General features: G+C 44.6%; 2 protein-coding genes across 2 annotated transcripts; both read right to left on the reverse strand.

Moving 5' to 3' along the window:
* Positions 1–1,387: 1,387 nt before the first annotated feature.
* Positions 1,388–3,085, reverse strand: LOC308309796 (GPI transamidase component PIG-T-like; the record flags this gene model as incomplete). Its single annotated transcript, XM_080755713.1, has 1 exon — positions 1,388–3,085. The coding sequence occupies one exon, from the start codon at positions 3,083–3,085 to the stop codon at positions 1,388–1,390; it is 1,698 nt and encodes a 565-aa protein (XP_080611839.1).
* Positions 3,086–4,178: 1,093 nt separating this feature from the next.
* marchf5l (membrane-associated ring finger (C3HC4) 5, like) lies at positions 4,179–10,542 on the reverse strand. Its single transcript, XM_080756834.1, has 7 exons — positions 10,443–10,542; positions 9,711–9,779; positions 8,783–8,982; positions 7,253–7,383; positions 6,251–6,425; positions 5,519–5,679; positions 4,179–5,063 (listed from the first exon to the last, which is right to left on the reverse strand). Exons 2-7 carry the CDS (start codon positions 9,740–9,742, stop codon positions 4,896–4,898), a joined length of 867 nt encoding a protein of 288 aa, XP_080612960.1. The 5' UTR covers positions 9,743–9,779; positions 10,443–10,542; the 3' UTR covers positions 4,179–4,895.
* Between the last annotated feature and the right edge of the window lie 474 nt (positions 10,543–11,016).

An 11,016-nucleotide genomic window follows, 5' to 3' on the forward strand; every position in this document is an offset into this window, starting at 1 on the left:
TATACACTCTCAGAGTTAAATTAACACTGGCTGTATAGAAAATAGCCATTGAATTTCTTGACACATTGTGAGCTGGAAATTGCACAAATTTCATTCATATCTGGTTCTGATTAAACTGATTAAACTGATTCTGAGTGCGTGCACGCAAGCGTGCGTGCGTGTGTATTTCAGGAACATGGGTCTTATTTTGAAGACAAAGACTGGAAGTCACATTTGTCTTCATGTCTAACTTGACGCTGGTGGGTTGGTGCAGTTTCAAAAAGCGCTCAATGAAGAAACGCCCCCCCCCCCCCTCCCTCCCTCCCCCAACAGCTACGGAGGCCTAAGAGGAACCATTGAGTTTATTAATATTTTTGTTATTATTATTATTGTTACACTTATTATTATTACCCTTATGTTTACCCTTATTCTTATTATTATTATTATGTATGTTTTCTTTTTTTTTTAAACAAATATATTACAAACAATTCAGGTAGAGAAGCACAGGCAGCTTATATAGAATTTTCATGTCTTTACTTAATACTGACTTATGTATTGTTCCTTTGTTTGTATAGCACAAAATAAATGGCACAAAGTTCTTTAGCAAAGCAATGTCATCAAGGAAATCATGACCGAGTTATGGCATCAAAAGCATAATTCAATATTGATGACAAAAGTAAACAAACAAACAAACAAAAACATTCAACTCTTTTTATTTATTTTTATATATATTTTTATCCCACGATTTTGTAACCATTTTTCACCCCTGTGTCAATTATCTAATGTGATCCTGGGCTCTACACACCCTCCACCAACCTGGTCCCCATTATAAAACATTCAACTCCAACGGTTTAGCCTATTGTTCTAAAAATCACACCCCATGTGAAGTGAGCGGTGCCTTTGATGAGTTGATCTGCTGTCCGATGATGTAGTGCAGTGGTTTTCGACCCTTTTCATATCAAGGCCCACTATTTTTTCAGCATTTGAGCCACGGACCACCATTTGATGACATTTAGACTTGCTGACAAAAAAACGAAAGGATTTTGTTATCGTTGGATAGGAATTTGTCCACAATTCTTGAATGAATGAATAGTTTATTTCGATCTTTTCCTTTTTCAGAGAGACATTACAAATTAAACAGTTATTTTAAGGTGATCGAAAAGGCATAGGTGGAAGCTTATAGCTTATAGGTGCCTATCCTTATCACAATATATTCCAAAATACTTTTTAGGGATAAGGGTTAAGGGCTGGTGCAAGATATAGCCCAAGATGTAACAATAAAATACAACCTTGAATAAAAATGCATAGACACACAAACACACAAAGCCACACGGTTGGAACATCCCACCCAGTACTTCCTTGAATGTCACATTATACCAGTGCATTATGGCTGATCTCAGGTGAAAGGTCAGTTTCTGGTTGGTGGCACGCCCCTCCTCATCCCTTGGATGAAATTGACCAGCATGTGGACTAGGCTGTATATTTGTTTGGCCAGACCTGGCCGGGACTCTCCTGCATCATGGAACGTGCGAGTCAGCAGATCATAAAGTGAGAGGTAGCCCAAGGCGAGCACGATGCACGTGAAGCAGATGACATTGAAAGGCATGGTCAGGTCCGGATAGGGAAGGCTGACCGATAGAGGCTCAGTGTAGACTCGCATGAAGTAGCCGGACTCTCCTTCCTTACGCGGGAAGACGCTGCTGAAGAGCGGGCGGTCCTGAGTGCCGTTTGCATCCACGGCAACATCGCTGGGCACCAGAGCGCTGATGACGGAGGACCCCACGCAGAACACCTGGTCGTATTCAGTACGTTTCAGCAGAGACCTTTCAAAGCCCACAGTGACCTCGGTGACAGACTTGGGAGGCAGCCGTATCAACATCTCCAGGAGGTGTGGTCTCAGACGGTCCTTAGACGGCTGGTAATGGATGTAGCTGGGCTTGACGGCTTTCCCCTCGCTGGTGACAGACAGCGTATGGATGTAGAGGCGGAGGTACCAGGGCACCGTGTCTAGCAGCAGCACGGGGAAGGCCCTGTCAGGGTGGTGGTTGTACATCCGGGTGTGGATCTCTCCCGCCTGCAGCCCAGAGCCGGCCACGTAACGTTCACCATGGAGGAAGGGCCGCGGCATGTCACCGCCGGTGGACTTGCAACGCAGCAGCGCGTCGAGTGAGCGCAGGGAGTCAAAGGTGGACGCCTGGGTCAGGTCGTAGACAGAGTAGGTCCTCCTGTCGCCCAGCACTACAGCCTGGCTGAGCAAGGGAGCGGCCGGGGTCAGCTCAAACCGCTGGTGGTCAGTGATGTCGATGTAGACTTTACTGGAGGAGGCCAGTGGGCAGGCGTCTGTCAGGTTGCGAGAGAACATCTTGACCAGAGACCATTCTCGCTCGCCCTGTCCCGAGGTGTGCAGATCAAACACCACGTCCAGTGTCTGCCGGAGCTCCCAGGATAACGTTTTGCATGGCCGGTCCTGACACACAGGCCTGATGTGCACCGCCTGGGAGTAGAAGCTACTGTGGAAGAGCTTCTCTGCCTTCAACAGGCCAGCGAGACCAGTGTTGGAGCCACATGGCAGGAGTTTCTTCCAAGGGGTCAGATTTTCAGAGCAGACGGTCTCACGTGGCAGGGTGGCGTAGCGAAGGAAGCTGTGGTCTGTGACGTTGCCCACCACCACACCCAATGGCTTGAAGGAGGCGCTAGGCTGAATGGTGGACGTCGAGTCAATTAAGCTGAGAGAGGCACAGAAGATCCCAGAGAGGGCATTGGTCAGCTCCTTCCATGCACCGTCCACGTCACTGACCGTGTCCTGGAACCAGACCCAGACTTCGGCCCCAGGAGGTGAGGGCAGGAAGGGATGCCCCCACTGCATAGTCCTCCAGTAGCCCTGGGTGAAGGAGATGTGGAGCTCTCTAACAGAGAACTTGGAGATCACCTGGCCCAGCGACTTGGGGAACAGACGGTAGTGGGAGACTTTGTTTCCTCTTCCCGTGAAGTCCGTGTCCCATAGCGTGCGGAACTGGAAGCTAGCATAAATATCCCCCGAATGAAGCGGTCTGATAACTAATTCTTCCTGAAATTCATCTTTAGGTGGTGGTGGTGGGGATGGCATGTGAGCAACTTTAGGTGGTTCAGGAGTGGCCTTGTCGCTTGGAGCATCGTCGGTTATAGTCGGTTCCTCATCCTTGCTTGCAGTAGTCTGCTGCCTTGTTTCAGTGGCTATTGCAAGCTCTCTTTGTAAAATATTCTCCACAAAGATGCCAGACTCTGCAACGGGGTTGTTTTTTTGAATATTTGCGACAATAAGCAAAGATAAATGACAAATAGTGAACAGTAGAGCCAGGTAACGGCACCTGTACACGGCCATTTCCCCAAATATCAGCCAGCCAGTTCACTTGAGCTGATTTGAGCGATTTTCTTAGATGTGAGTGTTCACCTTTACATAAAGCACTCAAACAGGTCACTACAGTCCCAGTACTGTGTTGACACAGGCTTTACGGTAGTTGTCCAGACCGGTAGAACACATGAACTGTGATTAGCCACGGATTGGACAGACACACGGATGGACACACAAACGCTATTCCAGGCACCTCTCCCTTTATCGATCTATACATCGTATAGATATAGAATACAGGCCGGAATCTCTGCCTGTCTGTACGTCATTATGTGAGTGTAAATCACACAAACACACAGACATGCATCTGTGTGGCCATTTGCCTGTGGCTGACATGATATGGCTGACGTGAAATGACATAATATGGCTGACATAAATATGCTCAAATATGGAAATGACTGACATCATAGTATTGATGTCATACTGTAGTGTAGACTGCATCCAGGTACTCTGAGAATGGTATTTTGTTATTCCAACCTACAGCATTTATGGCTTTCTCTTCCGGGGGACCCAAGCCACCACAATGCAGTCGAGCATGTCAATAAAGTGGCCTGTCAACACAAGTATGTCAATGTTCTGTAGAGAATATATAATTACAATTTACAAATTACAATGTAGGCATTTAGCAGACGCCCATATCCAGACTGACTTATAAGTGTGAGATCGGAATAAGCAGAGAAAGCATCCACTCTATAATACAACTATTAATTAAATGTGATGGCTTTAAATTTCAATTTGTAGACAGCAGGTATACAGTATTTCACATCATCCACGGCTCTCGTGAAGAATAAAAGGAGATTGCACATTACAATCAGTTTGACAAGCTTTATTCCATTCAATCATTCATTCATTGACATGAAATCAAATCAAATCTATACATACTGTAAACGCCTGTGGTCTCCGAGGCTGTACATAGTGTAATAACCACATGATCAGATGGATGTTGTGTTTGATGTACCTCTTGCTAAATGCTTGTTTAGAGAGTCATGTTTTACAAACAAACAAAAATGGAATTAGGAGCACATCTACATGACTGGTGTGTGAATTAAAAATACACTAAGCATGCACCAAATGTCACTGCAATAAAACACTGAAATGTTCAGAAGTTGAAATGTTCAGCTTTTGCCTGAGTTCAATTCGAAAAGTGAAAATTTTGAATTTTCTAAAACAATATATAACAAAATCTTCGTTTAGTCTAGCTACAATTAAGCTGAGGTACCAAAAACAAATAATTGTACTGTGTTCTATATCTTGAATGTAAACAGGGGTGGTCTCCCTGTCCAACTATTGAATTCTCTATTTTTCAATAGCTATTCAAATACAATTCCAAGATTTCCTTTGCACACTTCAGTTTGATATAGTCATGCCCCACACTTAAGTTTCTTGCTTGATCACTTAAAACCACTTAAGCCCTATTTCCAAAAATAGTAATATTTATTTTTGCTATTTCTGAAAATGTATTAAAATATATATATATATATATTTTAAATTTATGAAAAAAAAGAAGAAAACAAAACAAAAGTATGAATTATTCATTTCCACTGTCCTCAGTGTCCTCCTCCTGGCCCTCCTCGCCCTGCCTGTGGCCGTCCTTCTCAGGGTAGTCCAGTATGACCCGGTTGGCCTGAATGAAATACTGCTGCTGTTTGAAATAGACCTTCAGAACTCCCTTCAACACCACGAAGGCGATGCCGCCCTGGAGAAGGAGACCAAGAGGGGAGAGAAGGAGACCAAGAGGAGAGAGAAGGAGATGAAGAGGAGAGAAGGAGGAGACGAAGAGGAGAGAGAAGGAGATGAAGAGGAGAGAAGGAGGAGACCAAGAGGGGAAGAGAGCGCTCAATTACACACCGATGAAAACGATCACAGGGCCGCCGTACGTACACAACATAGTTAAGCATAATTAATATTAACCCATTTCGATCCGAGACCAGATTCTACTACAAATGTCTCCTAAATCAGTTTTTCTGAAAAACCCTATGTTTCTATGTAATATTCTCTGGGTTTTGGGTCTGAGTGAGAAGCTACAGTAAATCTCATCAAATGGTGGTCCGTACTAGCTCAAATGGCCAATAAATAACGGGCCTTGATATGACAATGGTTGAAAACCACTGTACTAACAAACATACAGTACAGTGTACAGTGTACACCCACCAGGACAGTGCGCTGTAGGTTGGAGGGTACTCGCCGAAACAGCAGCCGTCCCACCAGGCTGGCAATGGAGGGGAAGATGAGAGCCCCGCACAGCGTGCGGGACACAGACAGGTGATCTCCCGCGTTGGCGCCCTCCGCAGGCTGGCGTGGTAAGTGGCGTCCTGTGTTCAGGAGATGAAAAGTTTAAATTAATTACGTTTTAGTGAGTCTCGAGGATCCAAGCAGTGTCCAGACAGAACACTTGGACCGAGTAGTAGTAACAATTCACCCTTTGGAAATGAACACCAACACTTCAGAGGGTAGGGACGAGCAGAGAGTGTTAGAGAGGCAGGGGCTGAAATCCCGTAAAAAGGGCACTTTTGGACAAAAATAGCAGATCTACAAGCTTTCAATGAGCTTGTAAATCAGCTATTTTTGGGGCGCAACCCAGCACTCTTTAGCTAGTGGTGTAACTAGCAGTGTAACGACATGGATTTCGAAACAAATTTGTTCAACGCAAAAATGCTGCGTTCAAGTTCAGGAGTCATTCTTCTGCATGCTGCCTTCCAGCATGGCATTTGCATTTCTTCCACCATGTAGTAAATGCTGCATTCGTGGTGGTCTGGAAAGGGCAGTTGTTTTACAGACGGGTAAAAGGGCAGTGGGCGTCTGAACGCCCCCTTCTTTGATGTCTATGTGTGCACGTCCCTGTTGGAGATAAAGTTTATTTTCTTTTATTTTCCTCAGTAATACCTGGCGCCAGCGACTGTCTCTTTAAACAGTGTTTGTGCCACAGCCTCAGAACCAGGTCCTCCCAGCGGATCATCCGGCCCAGAACCAGCAGAACCGGGATGGTGGGCAGACCCATCAGCAGGAACAGAGGGTCGGCCCGCTCCATGGCATAGAGGCCTTTCTTATGGCCCACCACCTGGCAACGACAATAGAACACACTTCAACCACTCCAACCCTCTGCTCTGAAGGTGCATAGACATACAGTAGCACTATATGCATAGTTTCATTATATAGATATTCCACTGTTAGGTTCTTAGCTTATGTATGATTCATGATGACTCTTTCTTATGTATATGATGTATTACTATGTTTTTGTTGCCATTGGATTAAGAGTGTCTGATGATGCTTAACCCATTCTGACCTGAGATCAGATTCATACGAGGTTTCCACGGGACACACACTGGTCTGATTAACCCATTCTGACCTGAGATCAGATTCTAAAAATGTCAGTCGTTCTTCGAATTTTTCAAAAATAGCAGACCTACAAGCTCGTATCGCGCCACTCGGTGGCGCGATATGAGCTTGTAGATCTGCTATTTTTCAATAGGTAAAGCATAACATGATGCTAACACCAAAATGGGTGCCCGGTCAGAATGGGTTAAATTGTAAATTGTGCATTACCACCGCAAGATGGAATATTTGTAACAAAGTCAATAATACAAAGACACGACTTGGCACAACAAGCACAACGTTGCATCGTGCAGGGCGAAAGGGGCGTTGCCTCTTGGACTGTTTTTTTTTTTCTTCTCCAGCTACACCAAAGCATCACGTTCTGGGCTTGTAGATCTGTTATTTTTGGCGCATGTGAATGTGTGAATGTATTGAAGAGTGTCGCAGAAAAGGTGTGAAAATACGAACCTGAGGAACTATTTTCACGAAAATAATAATAAAAAGGAAGGTTTTTGGGCATAAGGTTTCTAATGGACAACTAGGATATGTTTGTGTTTGTAATCATTGCATCACCTGCATGACAGTGACAGCTCCATACGTGACCGCTGACCAGTAAATGGTTCCGACCACCACCCCTACGGCAGCAAATGGACTGACCCGTGACAGGGCCCGGTCTGCCTGCTGAAGGAAGTACACCAACGGACCTGAACAACAGAACACAGTTATTAAACACCGATACATACATACAGAACAACAACAACAACCTGACAAAAGATTCTACAAATGACTTCTAAATCATGACAGTTTGCTGACAGCTTTCTATGTCAGTCAGTGGTTCTCCAACTTTTTCATGTCAAGGACCCCCAGAATTATCTGTATTTGGCTGCGTGCGGACCTCCATCTGAAAACACGTTGTTCCAGGGACCTTCCAGAAGCAAACATTTGAGTTAAAAATGTTCGCTCTGAAAGAATATAATGTATTCATTCTTGCACCACATTTTCCCGATTTAAAAGAAATAGCAGACCTACAACAGACCTGACCTACAACAGATTCTACAAATTACTTCTAAATCATGACAGTTTGCTGAATTTCTTTTCTTTTCTTCTATTGTCAGTCAGTGGTTCTCAAACTTTTTCATGTCAAGGACCCGCAGAATTATCTCTATTTGGACGCAGAACCCCCCATTTAAAAATATGTTGTTCCAGAGGCACCCCCCCCCCCCCAGAAGCAAATATTTCAGTTAAAAACGTTCACTGTGAAAGAATATATTCAAAGATTTGCGCCCCACATTTTCACGATGGCTTGCAATGCATGACAATGTTGTTTGTTGCCAGACAATATGTTCCATTATGAGCACATTGTGAATTTGTGAGCCGTCCATGTCAGGTTTTTTTTCCCCTTCTGTTGTCAAACTCTACCATTGACTGCTCCTCCTCCTATAACGTCTGAGTCTCATATTTGAGCAAGGGAAGACGACGCGGTACTCGGTGCCACACTGTGGGCAGCAGATAGCCCCTCTACAGGTTCACTAAACTCACCCATCTTGGGGAAGACGATGCGGTACTCAGTGCCACACTGTGGGCAGCAGATAGCCCCTCTACAGGTTCACTAAACTCACCCATCTTGGGGAAGACGATGCGGTACTCAGTGCCACACTGTGGGCAGCAGATAGCCCCTCTACAGGTTCACTAAACTCACCCATCTTGGGGAAGACGATGCGGTACTCAGTCCCACACTGTGGGCAGCAGATAGCCCCTCTACAGGTTCACTACTAACTCACCCATCTTGGGGAAGACGATGCGGTACTCGGTGCCACACTGAGGGCAGCAGATAGCCCCTCTACAGGTTCACTAAACTCACCCATCTTGGGGAAGACGATGCGGTACTCAGTGCCACACTGTGGGCAGCAGATAGCCCCTCTACAGGTTCACTAAACTCACCCATCTTGGGGAAGACGATGCGGTACTCGGTGCCACACTGTGGGCAGCAGATAGCCCCTCTACAGGTTCACTAAACTCACCCATCTTGGGGAAGACGATGCGGTACTCAGTCCCACACTGAGGGCAGCAGATAGCCCCTCTACAGGTTCACTACTAACTCACCCATCTTGGGGAAGACGATGCGGTACTCGGTGCCACACTGAGGGCAGCAGATAGCCCCTGGGCCTCCTTTCTGCTTCTCGTCCAGCCAGCGCTGCAGACAGTTCTGGTGGATCCATTTGGTGCAGCCTTTACACCTGCAGGGACTGACCCATTCTGCACAGTGGTCTTCTCTCTCCGTGGCAAAACACACCCAGCAGTGTCTGAGAAAAACAACCATGGCAAAGTGTAAACTTTAGGGATGTCCCTTTTTTTGCTTCCGATCCAATCCCGATACCTCAATTTATGTGTTAGCGGCCGATACCGAATACCGATTCCAGTGTAGTGATCTCATGTTGTGTTTATAGCTATATCTGGTGTTGTGTTTATAGCAGACTCCTCACTCAAATGTGCACTTGCAGTTTGGGCAACTAGTCCAGACTCCAAAGCAAACTCCACATGCCCCAACATTATATTTACCTGCCATAGTGTCAACCCCTTACCCCTGTGTGGGATCTGTGGTTAGACTGGTATGTTCGCCGATACCGATATGACCCGATATGACACATAAGGGCCGATCCGATACTTTTCCCGATACCGATACAGTATCGGGACATCTCGAGTGTAAACACCTGAACGTCACATGGCAAATCTAGGGTCGGGGTGGCGGATCCTCCGGATTTTTTTAACGATTGCGCATTGCGGTTACTTAACGATTCCCTCTTAACTGTCCGATTCGTTAATGGTTCCCTTTAACGATTCCGAATACCGGAGAACTCGCCGGTTTACCAACTCGCCGCAGCGAAACGTGGAGAGAAACATGTTTCAATGTCTTCATCGTTATGCTAACATGCTGTCTTCATCAGTATAGTATGTCAAACCCACAGAGGTGAATTACACATATGTGACATGTTAATAACAACACAGGTAGAATTAATTGAGGTTCTCTTACTTCTCAGGTGTGTCATCTGCACAGGAAGCCATCGAGGTCAGAACAGGTGGAAAGGCTGAAGCCACCAAACTGAACACAGACATTAAGACAGATCAACAAACAGGAGGTCAAAGTGTTTAATTTGTCCATTCGTAATTCCAGTACATGGTTTTTTGATTGATTGAAATATTTATTAACCAGTTTGCAGAATTACATTACATTTCAAGCACAACTCAATACAAAGACTTTTAACTGTGAGTGGACGACCCAATAAAGCATTACACTTGTTTACAAGAGTGTCCACCAATTGTTCAATTCATCAAAAACCGTGCTGGTGGTGTGTTGTTGTGAGATTGTAGATTGTATTGTATTTTCGCCACGCGACACCGTCGTACGACTTAATATAAATAGGCTGAAGTTGTGGTTTTATACAATCAGGATTTCACCACAGATTAATGATAATATGAATAATGTCAACAGTACTAACACTAAGGGTATTTAGAAACATAGAATGACTTTAGGCAGCGATCATAATTATGACCCCTTACAGGTTTCTAATCTACCTAAATGAAAGTTATTCCTTAAAAACAGGCAGGTTTTACTACCATAATGGTCTCCTCCTCCTAATATAGTTTAACCTGACTGACTGTCTGTGATTCACTGAGAGGTTCAGTTCCAACACACATCAGCTGACTGTATACATATTAGGATTATTAGTTACACTTTATCCCACTCAATAATAATAATAAGTACCTTTTAGAATAAGTGATAAATATGTGCTGTCAGTGTAGTTTCCATCGAGCAGCTGAAAACGGCAGTTATTATCTGGTTGTCAACATATTGTGAAGTCAACCGATCTGTGCAATTCCGCTTAGTGTTGGCCTTCAAAATAAAACAGAGAGAAAAAAAAGATTCAAACGTTTATTATATTTATTTAATATTTGGGTTTTTTTTGTTCGTAACAATAAGGTAACGAAAAGCAAACAAAATAGATCAATAAATTAGAGATAGATAATAATTAAATAATATTGTTTTTGTTTATTTGTTTTGTCTGCCTGTCAGTTTGGTAAATCTAATCCAATCCTACCACTTCTCACTTTACAAAAAAAAAGCCTCTGGTGTCTACTTGCTGCTCAGTGCTCACATCCGGTCTAAAGCCCCGCCTACTGCATCCGCCAAACTCGCAAAGACTCGCCAATGTCGTTTCCGTATCCGCTCTAAAAGAACGGATATGCGTCGCTAACTCCATAGAGAACGGGGCCAATGATTGGACGGCGGCTCACGTCAGTTGGTTGGTCATCAGACATCGCGACAGAAGATGAGGTTG

Source organism: Protomyctophum bolini (assembly GCF_963924005.1).
Source record: "Protomyctophum bolini genome assembly, chromosome: 22".
NCBI classification, from domain to species: Eukaryota; Metazoa; Chordata; class Actinopteri; order Myctophiformes; family Myctophidae; genus Protomyctophum; species Protomyctophum bolini.